The 19,420-nt window shown below is 44.4% G+C and overlaps 1 protein-coding gene across 1 annotated transcript; it reads right to left on the bottom strand.

Moving 5' to 3' along the window:
* Positions 1 to 7,890: 7,890 nt before the first annotated feature.
* On the bottom strand, positions 7,891 to 13,494 carry LOC123153853 (putative receptor-like protein kinase At4g00960). Its single transcript, XM_044572772.1, has 10 exons — positions 13,176 to 13,494; positions 12,901 to 13,094; positions 12,571 to 12,829; positions 11,807 to 12,029; positions 11,571 to 11,694; positions 10,962 to 11,174; positions 10,733 to 10,876; positions 10,477 to 10,611; positions 9,436 to 10,353; positions 7,891 to 8,845 (listed from the first exon to the last, which is right to left on the bottom strand). The coding sequence occupies exons 2-9, from the start codon at positions 13,063 to 13,065 to the stop codon at positions 10,018 to 10,020; spliced, it is 1,599 nt and encodes a 532-aa protein (XP_044428707.1). The 5' UTR covers positions 13,066 to 13,094; positions 13,176 to 13,494; the 3' UTR covers positions 7,891 to 8,845; positions 9,436 to 10,017.
* Between the last annotated feature and the right edge of the window lie 5,926 nt (positions 13,495 to 19,420).

Below are 19,420 nucleotides of genomic sequence, written 5' to 3'. Positions count from 1 at the left end.
ATTAGCCGAGCTCGACGCCATCATCACGGTAACTAATTAAGCCTCTCTCGGCCGAGGACTTCATCTCCTTGCCTTTGACTGGGCATCCCTGACGCCCTACATGTTTTCGCAGGGCGCCGCCGACGTTCCGTGCACTCTCCTCCACTTCGTGAACAACGAGTTGGTCGATGTCGCCAAGGGCAAAATCGTTCAACCGGGCAACCCCTTGTTCCACGGTACCCAGATGCCACCCAACTTGTTTAGGGTTCAACTGGTTCGGGTGCTGCCAGGCTGCGACGACTTGTTACCTCCGATTCGACCCGTCGGGGCCGACGATGATGACGTGATGACCCTCAGCGCCTGCCTGAGCTGGCCCCTGCTTTGGCCGAAGAGCCAGATTCGTTTGGGGGCGGGGGACACCACCCCAAAGACAACACCGCCAGTCGTGCCGGCGCCAAGTCGGCCCCATGGCAAGACCGCCGTAACGGTGCCGGACATCCCTATGCCACTAGATCCAAACATGCATATGGCACAGGATCAGAACGACGACGACGACGACGATGATACATTTGGCAACGTCGATCAGTACTTTGCCGAGCATGGGTACGATGGCGACTTCATGGGGCCTCCTTCTCAAGAACCAAACCCAACAAAAGACGTGTGCGATCTAGCTCGTACCGCGGAGAAGCCAAGTTGCAACAGGCGCCGTCTGGCGTTCAGCTCTCAGGAGACGCCTCCAGCTGCCGACTTCACCGAGCCTCAGATAGGCGAGGTGCGAAATATTATCAGCCCCAACACACTCAAGAAGGCGGTCTGTGAGCAGAACTCGGTCCCATTACAGGAGAAGAAGAAGGCACGCAAAAGAAAGACTAAGAAGGGTGCGAGCCAGCCGGCACCGAGTACGATCCGTGCTCAGGACGGGCCACCTTCACCGCAGGATATCTCGAGGAGGGTGCATGTGGCGGGTAGGGCAATGCTACCACCAAATATGCTTAATGCTGCAACCGGTGCTATGCGGAGTCTGCACGACAGTGTTCTTTCTTTGGAGAAGCGGCGTCTCAGAGAGAAGGATGTGGCATACCCGGTTTTCGTGGCCAAGGTGCCAGAGGGCAAGGGCTTTGTGGATGGCGACATCGGGGGTACGATCGTCCTGCGGTTTGATGACATCTTTGCTATGTTTAACCTTCATCCGCTGCACTACACCTTCGTTCGGCTATTTTCGCTGAGTATGGAGATGCGGATCATTCGCGACAAGACCCCGGACATCGTGATAGTCGACCCCTTCTACATGCGTGCCAAGATCTTGGGCAGCGCTGGGGACCGGCAAGTCGCGAGTTCTTACCTCGAAGGCGTCATTCTGGCAAACCAAGATAAGGATAACTTCCTCGTGCCTTACTTTCCCGAGTAAGTCCTCCCCTCAACCGACCCGTAACATATGAATTCTTACTTTTCGATCGTTTTTCTTTTAACATTCCGTGTTTTCTGCAGTGACACACGTTGCACGCTCATCCTCCTAAGCCCCAAATATTCCATGGCCACGTATTTCGACCTGGACCATCAGTCGAACGTAGACTACACAAATGTCAAGAAGGTTCTTGATGATGTTCTCCCCGGCTACGCCCAATCTGGAGGCACCTTCACCAGGCCTATTCGTAAGTACGGCAAGCACGTGTTCTCCCACAATACGACGTTCTGCTGCGTCAAGCAGCCGCCTGGCGGTCAGAAGGGTGCCTACTACGCCATCCATCACATGCGGGCGATCGTACGGGACCATCATCAACTTCTGCTACCGAGTAAACTCCAAGATTGGGCCGCGAGCGTGTCGGCAATCCAGGACGCGGACCTCCGACAAGAATTCTTTCGCATCCAGTCGGAGTTTGCGGAAATCATCCATCAAGATGTCCTTCGTACCTCGGGGCAGTTCTACCTCAGAAATCAACCGTCCAACAGTGACATCGACACAATGCTACAAATGCAGGATGACAACGCCCGTTCTTTCATGACTCCCACGATAGACGGCGGCTTCATCCACGCTCCGGTCCCTTGAGTCGAGTTGTCTAGTTCTGAAACATCGATTGGCTCATGTTGTAATTAAACTTTAATGAACTTGTAGTATGTCTCTTTGGTTTTGAGAGTCGTTCAACTTAGATGTAATCGATGCTATTAATGTCTTGCTTTTCTCTTCCGATCGTTCTGTTGCATAATTATATATTGCTTATGTATTGTCTGTGAATTGGTACTAACGTTTCGTTTGGCTAGTGCATAGTGATGCCGACGTATGTCGTGTACAAGGGTAAGGTTCCCGGAGTCTACGATGACTGGGAGGAGTGTCGGAGACAGGTTCACCGATTCAGCGGTAACAGTTACAAAGGGTACACCACTAGGGCCGAGGCCGAATCTAGATACGCCCGCTATCTAGCGGGAGAGGGGAGGGAGCGTTGGAGGAACCGGATGAAGACGAGTTTCATCGTGATGATGCTCATCGTGATGACCGCAGCTCTCTTCTATGTGATGGTAGTTTAGATGATCGATATCGACTTGTAATGCGAAGACAAACTCGCTACTCGCGGTCTCGAGACTTGTAATATAATGTTCTATCTTTGTTCGGTCTTTTTAATTCGGAGACTAATATGATGAATTGTATTCGGAGACTAATATGATGAATTGTATTCAAAGACTAATCTTCTATTGTATTTGATGAATCTATTGTTGATGTGTGCTGTCTATATTTTGTCAAATTATACATTTTGTAACCTGTGCAAAAAATAGAAAATAAAAAAATAAAAAAAAACCTAATATTCATACTAATGGCGCATCACACGACAGTGCGCCATTAGTATGACAGTGCATACTAATGGCACATCACCGGGTAGTGCGCCATTAGTATGCTGCGGTTACTAATGGCGCATCCAGAGGTGGTGCGCCATTAGTATGCCAAAGCACCTGGGTGTACATGCCAACTGGGAGGCATACTAATGGCGCACCCTCGCATATACTAATGGCGCACCAGGTGGTGCGCCATTAGTATACCAGATACTGGTGCGCCATTAGTAAAAATTACTAATGGCGTGCTATCAGTGGTGCACCAGTGATGCGCCATTAATGGCCATATTAGGTGCGCCATTAGTAGTGGTATTTCTAGTAGTGGATCTTTATCGGTCAGACCGCATAACAACATACGTTGTTCCCTTTGTCATCGGTATGTTACTTGCCCGAGGTTCGATCGTCGGTATCCAATACCTAGTTCAATCTCGTTACTGGCAAGTCTCTTTACTCTTTCTGTAATACATCATCTCGCAACTAACTCATTAGTTGCAATGCTTGCAAGGCTTATGTGATGTGCATTACCGAGAGGGCCCAGAGATACCTCTCCGACAATCGGAGTGACAAATCCTATTCTCGAAATACGCCAACCCAACATCTCCCTTTGGAGACACCTGTAATGCTACTTTACAATCACCCAGTTACGTTGTGACGTTTGGTAGCACCCAAAGTGTTCCTCCGGCAAACGGGAGTTGCATAATCTCATAGTCATAGGAACATGTATAAGTCATGAAGAAAGCAATAGCAACATACTAAACGATCGGGTGCTAAGCTAATGGAATGGGTCATGTCAATCAGATCATTCAACTAATGATGTGACCTCGTTAATCAAATAACAACACTTTGTTCATGGTTAGGAAACATAACCATCTTTGATTAACGAGCTAGTCAAGTAGAGGCATACTAGTGACACTAAGTTTGTCTATGTATTCACACATGTATTATGTTTCCGGTTAATACAATTCTAGCATGAATGATAAACATTTATCATGATATAAGGAAATAAATAATAACTTTATTATTGCCTCTAGGGTATATTTCCTTCACAATGTAGACATGATTGAGACAAATCTCCGGTCAATAACCAACAGCGGGACCTGGATGCCCATATTGGCTCCTACATGTTCTACGAAGATCTTTATCGGTCAGACCGCATAACAACATACGTTGTTCCCTTTGTCATCGGTATGTTACTTGCCCGAGATTCGATCGTCGGTATCCAATACCTAGTTCAATCTCGTTACCGGCAAGTCTCTTTACTCGTTCCGTAATACATCATCTCGCAACTAACTCATTAGTTGCAATGCTTGCAAGGCTTATGTGATGTGCATTACCGGGAGGGCCCAGAGATACCTCTCCGACAATCGGAGTGACAAATCCTATTCTCGAAATACGCCAACCCAACATCTACCTTTGGAGAAACCTGTAGAGCTCCTTTATAATCACCCAGTTACGTTGTGACGTTTGGTAGCACACAAAGTGTTCCTCTGACAAACGGGAGTTGCATAATCTCATAGTCATAGGAACATGTATAAGTCATGAAGAAAGCAATAGCAACATACTAAACGATCGGGTGCTAAGCTAATGGAATGGGTCATGTCAATCAGATCATTCACCTAATGATGTGATCCCATTAATCAAATAACAACTCTTTGTTCATGGTTAGGAAACATAACCATGTTTGATTAGCGAGCTAGTCAAGTAGAGGCATACTAGTGACACTAAGATTGTCTATGTATTCATATTATGTTTCCGGTTAATACAATTCTAACATGAATAATAAACATTTATCATGATATAAGGAAATAAATAATAACTTTATTATTGCCTCTAGGGCATATTTCCTTCAATTGGTGCATAACCGGATGTTTTTTTTCTTCTGAGGATTAACGGAGCGTTGGTTGGTGCTTCCAAATATAAGATGTCCCTTTATTTCCTTTGTGACATACGTGATGTTTTGTTTGGAGGAGTCCTTATCATGTACGTGATTATGCTTGATTTTTTCCATTATAGACATATACGTGACAGTCTTTTGTTTACTTGGCATGTGATAGAAATTGCTCATACACAATATTTGTATGTAACGTTAGATCTTTAAATCTCAACCGTCTATATCTAAAATTAACGGTTGAGGTAATTTAATCTGTGTGGAAGAACGTGGTGGCTTATTTGTCTTCTGTATTATGTATATAATAGATAGATTAGTTCATCGGCGCTTTCTGCATAAAGAGTGAGATAAAGGAGTTCACTTTGGATCCAATAAAATGGAAAAAATATACACGTAGGAAAAATGCAAAAACCACTAGACCAAGATTGTGTATGATTCTTTTCTTTTCGAAAAGGAGATTATCCCCCGGCCTCTGCATCAGAACGATGCATGCAGCCATCAAGATTGTGTATGATTCTAGCTGGGATTCAGTCCTCTGCTCATTCTGGTCAATCTGTTTATGAATATATAGATAGACAGTTACATGCATCTGACAGAGAGTGATTGTTGCAGATCGATGCTGAGCACTTGTTACAAACTGTCGTGATCCAATGCAGATCATGAAGTGCAGTTTCAGTCTGTGAAAAGCGCACCCCATTCAACCGGGTTAACGATGCAGTTTCAGGAAATTGCATGTCCTCCAAGCAACCTATAGCAGACGGCATGATCTCTACAACACTCTGTCTCTATAAACTCTTTGTATTGACTTCCTTCACCTGCTTGGCACAACACCCAAGTCATGTTATCTCTGTCAGCTTCAACTATTTTGCCATTCACCCAAGTTGAATGGAAAAATGAGATGTTCTTGTTCGCAGCTTTTATTATTTCTAGCTTTTAGGCGATGTTTCAACTGAAATCAGTTGTGAGATCGCAGCAAAGTACAAAGGAAGGGATGAACTTAAAAATGCAGGGCAAATGGAGAAAATAGTTTCTGCTCTCATCATTTCCCCCCTCTCTTTGTAGTTCTGAAGGGATTACTAAGATTCTACTCTGTGTTGTACACGCTCATTTGCATTGGATTACGATCAATTAACCTGACAATTCTTTTCTCCAGCAAAAATTGGATGTCAATTCTTCTCTCAAAGGAGCTTCGGCTACACCGGTCCACCTTCTCTAGGAGGTGCCTTCTCCCGTGCGTAGCAGACAGCCTTCGCCATGGACTGGGTTGTTCCAACAAATGACAGTTAAGGATCAGGAGGAGCATTCATTTATTGATCATCGGGATTACAAGCCATAACAGAGAGGCAGATTACAAGAAAAATACAGATCTTAATCGGTATCCCCCATTAGCTGTCAAAAACAAAGATGCAGCAGACACATCGGCAGTCGTGAGTACAACCACATCCGGAAAAGTTAGACATTCGTGGCGGGCTCCTTCCTTAATCAGCTGCCCCTTTTCACTTCCCCAGCAGGTCTACGGAAGATAGACATAGTGCGATGCATGTGGTAATTATACACTGGTATAAATGATGAACTTCAACAGAAGGGCGGTTCGGGTGCATCAGCAAGGCCTGCTTGAATGCGTCCTTGACCTCTTTCAACGTCTCCACCGTATTCTTATTATTGCAGACCCCATGCACTTTGATCTCCTGGAGGTGTAACAAGTGCTCCATGCCGACTGGTACAGTGCCGCCCCAGTGGGACCCATGGATCCTGAGTGTTCTTAAACTGGGCATAGCACCTGCCTCGAAGCCCAGGTACGCTGTAGTGTCTTTCCTAGACCAGAAATTTAGGAACTCCAGAACTGGGAATAGCCCCGTGCCTAACATAGCTCTTTCATCAGGGATTTCACATGCTCTGAATTCGAGGTGGATGAGGGAGGGAAGTTTTCCAAGCAGATGAACATCCTGAGTTGATGTCTCTTCAACATACAGCTTAAGCAAGCGCAGGGAATGGAGACCACACAACCATTTTGGAACTTCCATAACCGCCAAAATTGCAATTCAAGACGCTCAATATGTTCAAAAGGATTAGATGATGAGCGCTGCTGGCTATGCTCACATTCAGCAGGATTGCCAGAGATGAACAAATATTCAAGGTTATAGAGCTTTTCAATGAAGCAGATCAAAGCATCAATTTTTGGCAACTCCAAACTAGTATCTATTGACATATGCAGTTCCCTCAGATTGAACAACTCGCTGAGACCCATAAAACACTTCAGCGATTTCATGTCAAGCCCTCGCAGGGAGTGCAGTGATTTCATATTCTCGATACCTTCAGGCAACTCTGTCCAATTTGGAAGAACCAGACAGGACAGGCGGGGCAAATGAACTATATCTGAAGGGATACTCTTTATCAGTTCACAATCATTTATGTCCAGCGTCTCCAAGTAAACAAGCTCATGTTGTTACATTTTCCTTCCCGATGGGGCCAAGTTTTATACATTTGGTTTGGCAGCTATTTGTTGGGCAATTTGGACCAGTCGCAATCAGGCTACCTTTGAACATAAATCTCTTAAAAGTCATTTTAATGTGGTTTATGCTGCTTGTGGCTTTTTGACATACTGGGCAGGTTTGATGGCTGGTGAGGATCGAGAGTCCATGGAGCGCGGAGCCAAGATGCTGAGATCGAATGCCTCGACGATGATGAGGATTTGTGCACCTCCATCGGCGACGAACTGAATCTACCCCACCAAGGCAGAATAGAGCTTCAAAACTGTGCGCAGCCGTTTGGTGGATCGCATTCCTGCGCGAGGGTCTTTTGCTCCCCTGTATCTTGCCTGCGAGCAGGGCGTTTGTAGTACTGTTATGTTTCCTGTTGAAGTTTGTCTTGAACTGGTTAGGTCTAGTGGTTTGCGTGATGCTAGGTGTCATTGGGTTTTCGTCCCGCGATGGGCTGCTCGATGACGAGTGCTCATAGTGGGTTTCCCAGTGATGCTTTGATCTCGCCTTACCCCTTTCTCGTTTCCTTATGCTGTAGTCGCTTATACTGGGTCGGTGTTCGCTGAATGTTGAACTTTGTATTTCCGTTATGCATTTAATGGAAAGGGGTTGTGGCCCGGGTCAAAAAAAAGTAAACAAGCTCACCAAGTTGAGTAGGGAGCTCTATCTTCCAAGCTCTAACCATCAGACACCTCAGCAGAAACAATTGGCTAGCAGCGGTGAGGTCAACTATCTCCCGGTCATTGAAAATGATTAGCACCCTAAGGTACTTGAACCACAAAAGAGGGAGTATAGCGTTCTTGAGCAGTAATGATCGAACTTGTGACAGCCTAGTAGCAATAGCAGTGTCATATGTTGCTCCACCAACAGCCATGGAGCACAGGGATAACCGGCGAACCTTGTATTTGCTGAGATGCAGCAGTCTTGCCATGTCCTCAGAATTGTGTGCCACACTTACAAAATTATCTTCTACACACTTGCTTAAGATCAAATCAAGCATCATGTCGTGTACTCTGCAAGACAACACCTCTCCGTAGCTAATTTCACATGGCTGAATAATGCTTCTATTGACGAGCTCATTGAAATAACTCTTGCCAACATCCTACAAATCTGGCCCATGCAAACTGCTGACAAAGCCTTCACCTATCCATTGTTTAACTAGATCATCCCGTAGTATGATGTGGTCCTCAGAATACATACCAAGGAACAGAAAACATGGCCGGAGATGAAGAGGAAGATGTGTGTAGCTAAGGTTTAATATTTTTTTATCTCTTCCAATGAAGGATTTGTGGCAGGTTGGGCACCCAGAGATTTCCTTATGCTCGCCCAGTGTTTCCTTGATTTCACTTGAGTAGCTAATAGGCTAGCTATAGTGATAATTGCGAGCGGCATACCACCACACTTCTTCAGAATTTCAGCCGCAACATCTTTAAGATGGGGTGGACAAACAACTTCAGACCCAAATACTCTATTTGAGAATAACATTCTTGAGTTCTGATCACTGAGGGGCTTCATTGCGTAAATGCACTCACGGTTATTATGACAGGCCATGCCAGCCACATCTTCCACTCGTGTGGTTACAATTATTCTACTCCCATTTCCATTTTCTGGAAAAGCACAACTAATAGTATTCCATGCTGATTGATCCCACAAGTCATCAACTACAATAAGGTACCTGTTGAAATGTTTGCACATGGTTATAATGTAGCAGGATATGACTACGTTGAAGAAAGAAGCATGCAAAATAAAAACAAAATTGATGTAAGCAAATCTATTGCTCGGATGGTTGGTCCCTCCCTCTCTCTCCACCTCCCTCCTCCCGCCCTCCCTCACAAGACTCTTCCAATAAACATCTTAGCAATTTTTTTACACTGAGTGAAAAAAGTACAATACATCAATCAAATTTTTCAGAAGATGTATAGTGTGGGATCTGTTAAAGAAACATTATAGAATTGCACACTTTGATGAGAGATATGAGCAAGAGGCTTCAAGAAAACTTGTGTTTTCAGAATTATATGAAGCCAGTAAAGAAACAAAAAATCCATTGGTATTTGAATCCGAGTACCCGGGAAAAAGACAGTGTTTCTGCTCCAACATGTTTTTGTAATTTTGAATCTATATCACAATCGTAAAAACAAGAAAAAAAATTCAAACTTCCCACATGCATGGACAAACAAGCATAACCAGAACATGCACACCAATTACTTGATACTTCAAATTTAAGATAGTAGCCATTGCAAATGACTATAGAACGTAAGTAATTACCTTTTATCTATGAGATACTTCCTTAGCTCTTCAATGATGTCGTCAAACCCGCAATCGTGAGAAGATACATTTATCCCAAGTTTCAGTTGTAGGCGATTGAGAAGCACTCTCAAATCAGGCCTCTGCGAAACTGAAAAGAATGCCACACAAACAAAATGCCCTTTGATCTTGTCAAACACCTGTTTGGCAAGTGTAGTTTTACCCAGGCCTCCAAAACCAACAATGGACACAACCTTTAGTTTTTTCTGAGTATTCATCAACCAACTAATAACCTCTTCTCTAGGGCCTTCAATGCCCACAAGGTTGGCCGCCTCCTGGTAGACCGCTCGCAAACGAGTGTCAACAGCCACAGGGCCAAAGCTAGGCTTGCAATCATCAATCTTGTAACTCTCTCGTCGAGCATTTGCTTCTACCGCAAGAGTCCTAAGCTCTTCCACCTGGTTGGAAATCTGATGAAGCTCGCACAACCTCTTGTGAAGTTCAGCAGCCTCCCAGAAAAAACCTACCTCAACATCCTCACCCCCGAATTGGCGGATGAAGTCATCAATGCAATTTTCCATGTCGTAGGAAATCTCTCTGAGATCATCCCTCCAATTTTTTTACACTTGGAGCAAGCTCATTCATGAGCTCCGGCAGCTCAAGAGCAGCATGTATGGCACTCAACTCCTTCTCAAGGAACGACGTCTGCTTCCTTACCTCTTTGCGCTTATTGTACTCATCGTTGATGAAAGTGGTAAGCTTGCCACTAAGGGTGCTCATCACCCCGGTCGCCACACTCACGGTTGATGCCCTCCTCTTCTTCTGTTGGCTCACTTTGGCATCCTCCTGCTCCACCTCCAGCGATGATGGTTGCAGTTGGAATGGTGCAACATAATCATCCACCAACTTTAGTTCATCCGCCATCTTGGAGAAGCTTATCTGCGCACAAAAAACAAGATTAGGAGAAATCACTAAATAGCACATATTGTACTAGGCGCCCATGGATAAGGTAAGCCTGCCACCGAGCATGGTTGATGCCTTTCTCTTGATCTCTTGTCTCACCTTGCCATCCTCCTTCTCCACGTCCAGTGCCGATGGTTGCAGTTGGGATGGTGTGATAGAATTATCCATCAGCTTGCCACTAGCGACAGAATTACCCATCAACTTCAGCTCATCCGCTAGCTTCGAGGAGCTTATCTACAATAAAAATGAAAACATGTTTAGGAGAAATCACTAAATAACACGTATTGTACTCGTTGCCCACGAACATGGTAAGCTTGCCATGCAGGATGCTCATCACCCTAGTCGCCACACTCACGTTTGATGCCTTCCTCTTCCTCTCCTGGCTCAATTTGCTATCGTCCTGCTCCACCTCCAATGTTGATGGTGGCAGTTTGGATGGTGTAGCAGCAGAACCATCCATTAATTTCAACTCATCCGCCTGCTTGGAGGCAATGCTTATCTGTAACAAAAATAAAAAAATGACCATGACACATCACTGAATAATTACTGGTAGATCACATACGTTTACTATTGAGTGATTGTACCTGCCCTTCTGTTGAGGCACCTACATCACTTGTAACAGGCCAATTTGAAATTTCCGCGTCACCCAGTATTCTATGGATGATAAACCATGTAGTCGGCCTGTTCCCTGGGTAATAGTTCGTACATTGTATCCCTATCTCGGCACATGCCTTTACTTGTTCCAATGATGTGTGACTATTTGATATCCCAAACATGTCCGTCCAGCTTTCAACTACCTGCAATTTGATAACCATGGTTTGTTATAAAGAAGGACGACATGCATTTAGGACAGAAAAACAAAAACACGCAGCCGTATTGATCAGGACCAGAGACCAAATGCAAGGATTACTATCACAAACAAATTTGAATTTCTCACTTGATTAATTTTGCGTTATTAATCTTTCGATGCACATAATGACTTTAGAAATCAAAATCAGCTTTATTTTACTTTATGTTTTGGGTGGAAGATCATTGCAAAGACAACATTCAGATCTTGTCATTTGCAAATTCTAATGTTAATTAGATACACTAACTGAATATATGTTGAATTTTTTTTCCAACAAGATTGTGGTTTCTTCTAAACATGTTGTCTACAATTTTTTTTGTTGAAACCTCACATACAAAATAATTACCTCCTTAACACTGGAGCACTCCTTATGTCCCATAAGGATCTGCATTACAATAACGCCCAAACTATATATGTCGGTCTTGAAGGTGATTTCTCCACTAATTAAGAATTCTGGTGCCATATATCCCCTCCACAAAATTTTGGTGTAGTCTGTTCGATTAGGTGAATGAAGAGTATGCAATTTTTTTTTGCAGATGACTAATAAAAATGTTAAGTTCGCAAAGAAAATTGCTAGCCTACATTGTCCCAAGCTTGTGCTCAGTAATAGCCCGACTCTGGCTTCCACTTAAGCGATGTGATAGACCGAAATCCGCAATTCTGGGCGCCATGTTATCATCCAATAATACATTCTGAGGTTTGAGGTCCATGTGAATAATACCCTGTTGGTGAAGATAATGTACGCCCTCACAGATCCCCTTAATTATTTGGTAACGTGTGGTCCACTGAAGTCGACAAGATGCATCTGCGAAGAGGACACAGTATAACAAATAGTTAGTACCATATGCGGTGGAATAAGCAGTCCAACGAAACAAAAAAGGGCCTTCGTGAATGATTGCCCGATTTCGAAAGTTAATAAATATGCTAACAAGTTCAAAGGAAGTTCTCGAAACACCCATCTCATTGTCAAAACGTGGGAGATACTCCGATATTTTTTTTGGATGCTCGATTAAGCTCTATCCACAACAGGAAAAGATATTTGTTACTGCGCTCCTCTCTCTGAGGCAAAGAGGATGAGAATTCAAAATATGTCCAAACAGAAGAGTGCATGTTTTGCAGCGGTATAAGAACAGAGCTGAAAACTACTCGCCCCGTCCCATAATGTAGGACTAGTGTCAAAACACATCCTACATTATGGGACGGAGGGAGTACCATTTAGTGTGCAAAAGGAATTAACAAAGCTCAGAAGAGTGGCAAACAATAAATACTCTGGACTGTAGTTGGTAGACATTTGTTACTACTATAGTAGAAACGCAAAGAAAACTATAAGGCTAATCTGACTTTACCGGAGACATAGTCAGCAAGGCATCCTTTGGGCATGTACTCAAAGCAGAGCAGCCTATGCCGCACATCTGCCAAGACACGCTTCCCATCATATGGCATCAGTACTTGCTGCGTCTCAGAGCAGTACCCGAGAAATCTCACGGTATTCTTGTGCTTGACCCCCGCGAGACAGGTGACCTCGGTCTCGAAATTCTTGTCCAGGATCTCGTACCTCTCGAAGAGCTGCTTCACCGCGATAGAGCGACCACTTGGAAGCACTCCCTGCATCTCACATAGAATCTGTGTCAGCTTTCTGGTTAATTCAGTTCAGGGTGGAGGGTATGCTTGCTTACCCTGTAAACGGCTCCGAACCCGCCCCTGCCGGTTTCCTGAGCTTCAGAGAAATTTCCTGTGATGGAGCTGAGCAGCGAGAAAGGTAGATTGACTGGATCCGCAGTTTCATCGAGCAACACTTTCTCCAGAGCAGCAAGTTCGCTGCCTTGGCCGCCGTCCGTCATCTCGGTTGTGGAAGTTAGGTGTTATTCTCCTGAAACATGCATAATTAGTGTTGTTCATTAGCCGTACGTGCAAACAAGAAGAAGCAGCAATTTTTGCAGAAAAATATTACTGTATATCTATCTGAAGTTCTGAACTCTGAAGTCGACTTGGATCTAAAAATTCTGAAAGAGAGGACGGACTTGTTCTCTTGATTATGTATGGCAACAAGAAAAGAGAATCTGTGTGTAAGAAATTACAGAAGTGATATGTCTATCTGATGAAGTGTGAAAGAGACATCGATATAGAAAGTCTTAATCTGAAACAAATCGGACGGACCTTTGTTCTCCATTATATAGTTAGCAACCAAAAAAAGCATTGAAGAAAAAGGAGCCCCCTGATTAGATCCACGGAGGATACGGATCTAGCACTAACTAACCAAAAAACCAGGGACGAGTTCCCATCTATCACCCACCTTATTGGCTTACGGTAGGTACCCTTTTCTGCCGGGGGAAGCGGCGCCGGGGCCCGGAGGACAAGCGTCAAAGGATGGCTGAGGTCGGGCGGGCCGGAGAAGAACTTGACGGCAAGGGTGGAGGCGCCCTCGCCGGAGGAGTACCCTTCTTGACAGGGAGGGAGGGTGGGAGCGGAGAGGCGGATGCGGAGGGGGGAAAGCGGCCGTGCCGACAATGAAATGGAGGACGAGTGGACGACCAGGCTTGACCTGGAGTCTGTGGGCGGAGACTCAGTGGAGAAAGAAAAAGCGGCCGTGCCGACAATGAAATGGAGGACGAGTGGACGACCAGGCTTGACCTGGAGTCTGTGGGCGGAGACTCAGTGGAGAAAGAAAAAGCGGCCGTGCCGACAATGAAATGGAGGACGAGTGGACGACCAGGCTTGACCTGGAGTCTGTGGGCGGAGACTCAGTGGAGAAAGAAAAAGCGGCCGTGCCGACAATGAAATGGAGGACGAGTGGACGACCAGGCTTGACCTGGAGTCTGTGGGCGGAGACTCAGTGGAGAAAGAAAAAGCGGCCGTGCCGACAATGAATGTTAGGATAATCATGATTGAGTCAGTTGATTATGTCGTATGTGTCATGCACGTAGGTTAGTTAGACTCCAGAGTTGTTAGCTACGTGCATGCATGGGATGGATATGGTTGCATGTGGTTGAGATATTCTGGGAGGTGGGCGTCCCTGTGTGTGCATGGATAGAGTTTGTTAGACTCCACACTCCAGGGTAGTTAGCTATGTGTGCGTTCAGGCTGCGGGGGTGGCCGGTGAGTCTGGCTATTTAAGCATGTAATCCAGTCCGTTGTAGAGCGCGGGGTATGTGCCCGGTTAAGAGAAAAAGAAAGGCCGTGCGTGCGGTCGTTGCGCCGTTCGTCGGCGTGGCGCCGTTCGTGTGGCACGACGTTCGTCGTCTGAAAAATCCAGTGCGTTGTGCTCCTTCTTCTACCTCTGTTCAAGCGGGTGAAAGAGAGAGAGAGGTTCGTCCGGCGTTCGTGTCGCCGAAGAGTACGCGGCGTTCGTCGCCCGACCGGGTTTGTCCCAACAATGAAATGGAGGACGACCAGGCGGAGACTCACCGGAGAAAGAAACCACGCACTACTCCTACTCCCACTCCACTGTTTGCAGTGATTCATGGTCCGTGACTGTTGAGTGTGTCCACCTTTCCATGGTATGCCGAGCGCGTGAGGCAATTGCTTTTGAAAATTTTATTTGCTCTTCTCCCAGTGCACCTTACTACTATAGTTTCCAGATAATTACCAACGCTATAAATCCAACCATAACCCCGGTTTCCTAAAAAAACATAGTCTTGGTTTGGACTCATTGATTTCTTTTCCATTTTCAAAGCAAAATCCACACTAGAACTAGAAGGGGAGGGTATATACAACAGGAAATAGCCCACTTGTGCTTTTGAATAGTCACGTGTCACTTATGTTGATGAAAGGGGGGACACAGCTCATGCGCTTCGAGAGAGAGTCGTGTCTTCTGGCTCAACCCCCTATCTTCTCCGACGGCTGGAGCAGAAATGGGAGAGGTGCTCGGTGTAGTTATGTGAAAAGAGCATCTAGTTTTAGGTTGTCTTCTGCCCATGTGGCGTCTAGTGATATGTCGATGTGCAGAGGATGCCGCCGCTTCAAGCGAGCAGCGGTTGCTGGCTTTTGGTGGTGGCGATCCTGGTGGTGCTGGCTGATGGTCAGCTGCTGCTATGGAACGCAAAGTCGGTGCCTCCACCAACAAGCTCTGTGATTCTGTCCTACAGTGGCGCTTTGCTCTCTCTCCATCTTCCAAGGTCACTATGGTGGTGGAATCGAAGCATAGAGGAGATGGTAATCCTGATCGGGTTTGTGATCATCCTCGATGGCTGATTGGGACTGGTTGCAAAGCCAGCCAAGGTGCTCGGTTATCGGCTGACTCCATCTCGCCGTCTTACATGCAGGCCGAAGGGCGGCCTTCTTATTTCTTCCTACTGGCCAAAAAGGCCTAAAGGTAAGCAGCACATCTAGTCATCTTCTCCGTGGCATCTATATCGTGGTGCCATGGAAGCTTCTCCGTCCCAAGAAGTGTTGTCCCTAACGACGACGTAGCTACAACCATGAAGAAGATGTCAGGGACCCGATTACGTTTCTCATCTAGTAAGTCCTATCACATCATATATATTCCATGTCCTCTTTTTTAATACAAAGGCTCCCTTTTTTAGCTCGAAGGTGCTGCATTTTATTCTATCATCCTGGCAAGATCGAAGTTCAAAACCGAACGGAACCAATGCAACGAAATACAAAACCAAGTTTTAACAATAGCATGCTATCTCGGGCTATAGCATTTGGAGGGGAGTCAACCCAATAGCATCATGTACAATTTAGTGGCTTTAGCATGCTATTGAGGGCAGTAGTAGTGATTAGCGACGCGTCTTACCCTAAATTTTGTTAGTGTCATCGTCTTGCGCCTCCTTGCCTTACCGGCAGTGGCATTTCCTATTTGGTGCTTAAGGCGTCCATCTCTATGCATTTAGCGGACATGCGAATCCCCCTCGTGTTGGGTCAGCCCATTTGCATCTCTTCCTTTTTTTCTCTTAAACTGCAAAAAAGGTGCATCAACCGCATTAACCACTAGGGACAACAAACACCTATGCCTTCATACTTCTTCATTTTTTTATTCTTTCTTAGTTTGCGTAAAGCCCCCGATTTAACCGGTTTTTTCCGGTTCGCTTGACATTTTTTGGACAGTTTCTGCACTGTTATTTTCCTTTGTTTCTTGTTTCTTTTTTGTTCTAGTTATTTTTCCTCTTCTTTTTTCTTGGTCCTTTCTTTGTTTTTCTTAAATGCTAAAAGAATTCATATTTGTTAACTTTTTTCAAAATCGATGAACTTTTTTCAAATTCACAAATTTTTTCTTCAAAATGGATGAACTTTTTTTGATTTGTTTATATTTATTTTTCAGAATTGATGAAACTTTTTTTAAAACCGATGAACTTTTTTTCAAACTCATGAACATTTTCCAAAATCATGATTTGTTTTACAAAATCGATGAACTTTTTTCAAAATCGACGTTTTTTTTAAAAAATTGAACTTAAATTTAAATTCGATTATTATTTCCCAAATTCATGAACTTTTTTCAAAAAGGGAAAACTTTGTTTTTGCCACTCTAGCTTTTGCCTACTTTGCTTATGCCACTCTAGAATTTGACATATCACTTTTGCCACTCTTAGTTTTTGACAATGCATCACAAATGCCATTCCGTGGCAAAAGCAATAACTTTTCATTTCACTTTTGCCACTCTTAAATTTTGACAATGTATCACGATTGCCACTCTAAAATTATTGTTTTTGCCATGGAATGGCAATTGTGATGTATTGTCAAAAACTAAGAGTGGCAAAAGTGAACTGTCAAATTCTAGAGTAGCATAAGCAAAGTGGTCAAAAGCTAGAGTGGCAAAAACAAAATTTTCCCTTTCAAAAACCATGAACATTTTTTAATTCACGATTGTTTTTATTTTTCGGGAATTGTTTTAGATTTTTTTTAAAGTCAATCACGACCAGTCAGCAGCGAACAAGCGATGGAAGTGGCCAGCAAAAGCGACGTGCCAAGCGAGCGAGCACACGTGCTTGGCCGGCCCAAGTCTGTGGCTCCATACCGTTGTAACCTCAACTTCTTCCTTTATCTCGTGTTGTAACCAAACTCTTGTACCTCTCCTTGTACGCCAAGGCAAGGCCGTCGGCCTCATCAATATAAACGCACGCGGCTCCCCTCGAGGGAGTAGGAACGCTTCCACGAAATCTTACATGAACTAGAAGGGGAGGATACATACAACAGGAAAAAGCCAACTTGTGCTTTTGAATAGTCACGGGTCACCTCTATCGATGAAAGGGTGGAGACAACTCATGCGCTTCGACAGAGAGCCGCATCTTCCGGCTCAACCCCCTATCTTCTCCGACGGCTAGAGCAGAAAAGGGAGAGGTGCTCGGTGTAGTTCTGTGAATAGAGCATCTAGTTTTAGTTTGTCTTCTGCCCATGTGGTGTCTCGTGATATGTCGATGTGCAGAGGATGCCGCCGCTCCAAGCGAGCAGCGGTTGCTGGCTTTTGGTGGTGGCGATCCTGGTGGTGCTGACTGATGGTCAGCTGCTATTATGGAACGCAAAATCGGTGCCTCCACCAATAAGCTTTGTGCTTCTGTCCCTACGGTGGTGCTCTGCTCTCTCTCCATCTTCCAAGGTCACTATGGTGGTGGAATCAAAGCATAGAGGAGATGGTGATCCGGATGGGGTTTGTGATCATCCTCGATGGCTGATTGGGACTGGTTGCAAAGCCAGCCAAGGTGCTCGGTTATCGGCTGACTCCATCTCGCCATCTTACATGCAGGCCAAAGGGCGGCCTTCTTATTTCTTCCTCCCGGCCAAAAGTGCCTAAAGGGAGGCAGCTCATCTAGTCATTTTCTCCATGGCATCTATGTCGTGGTGCATTGGAAGCTTCTCCGTCCCAAGAGGCGTTGTCCCTAACGACGACGTAGCTACAACCATGAAGAAGATGTCAGGGACCCGATTACATTTCTCATCTAGTAAATTCTATCACATCATATATTTTTCATGTCCTCTTTTTTAATACAAAGGCTCCCTTTTTTAGCTCGAAGGTGCTGTGTTTTATTGTATCATCTTGGCGAGATCGGAGTTCAAAACCGAACGGAACCAATCCAACAAAATACAAAACCAAGTTTTAACAATAGCGTGCTATCTCGGGCTGTAACATTTGGAGGGGAGTCAAGCCAATAGCATCATGTACAATTTGGTGGCTTTAGCATGCTATTGAGGCCAGTAGAAGTGATTACGGTTGTGTCTTACCCTAAATTTTGTTATGTCATTGTCTTGTGCTTCCTTGCCTTCCCGGTAGTGGCATTTCCTATTTGACGCTGTCACTATGCATTTTAGCAGACAGGCGCATCCCCCTCATGTTGGGTCGGCCCATTTGCATCTTTTCTTTTTTTTTCTCTTAAACCGCAAAAAAGGTGCATCATGCGATCTATTTGTTAGGTCTAAGCCGCATTAACCACTAGGGACAACAAATGCCTATGCCTTCATACTTCTTCATTTCTTGTTATTCTTTCTTTGTTTGCGTAAAGCCTCCGATTTAACCGGTTTTTCCGGTTCGCTTGACATTTTTTGGACAGTTTCTTCATCGTTATTTTCCTTCTGTTTCTTGTTTCTTTTTTGCTCTAGTTCTTTTTGCTCTTCTTTTTTCTTGGTCCTTTCTTTGTTTTTCTTAAATGCTAAAAGAATTCATACTCGTGAACTTTTTTTCAAAATCGATGAACTTTTTTCAAATTCACAAACTTTTTCTTCAAAATCGATGAACTTTTTCCTAGACCCATGAATTTTTTTCAATTTGTTTATATTTATTTTTCAAAATTGATGAACCTTTTTTTAAAACCGATGAACTTTTTATAAAATTCATGAACATTTTCCAAATTCATGATTTATTTTTACAAAATCGATGAACTTTTTCAAAATCGGTGATTTTTTAAAAATTTATGAACTTAAATTTAAATTCGATGATTTTTTCCAAATTCTTGAACTTTATCAAAACCATGAACATTTTTTAATTCACGATTGTTTTTATTTTTTGGGAATTGTTTTAGATTTTTTTTAAAGTCAATCACGACCAGTCAGCAGCGAACAAGAGATGGAAGTGGCCAGCAAAAGCGACGTGCCAAGCAAGAGAGCACACTTGGCGACCCGAGTCTGTGGCTCCATGAGGGCCACTCCGCAAAGAAGCGCCATATAGGAGGGAAGAAGCGCCATTTCTAGTCGACCTAATTAAACACTGGTAACAACAACATAAATATCCAGTGAAGGACCTCTCATGCGTGGGGAGAAGATATC

Source organism: Triticum aestivum, chromosome 7A, assembly GCF_018294505.1.
Source record: "Triticum aestivum cultivar Chinese Spring chromosome 7A, IWGSC CS RefSeq v2.1, whole genome shotgun sequence".
In the NCBI taxonomy this organism is placed as follows: domain Eukaryota; kingdom Viridiplantae; phylum Streptophyta; class Magnoliopsida; order Poales; family Poaceae; genus Triticum; species Triticum aestivum.
The sequence above is the reverse complement of the archived record's forward strand: the minus strand, read 5'-3'. Positions and strand labels throughout refer to the sequence as shown.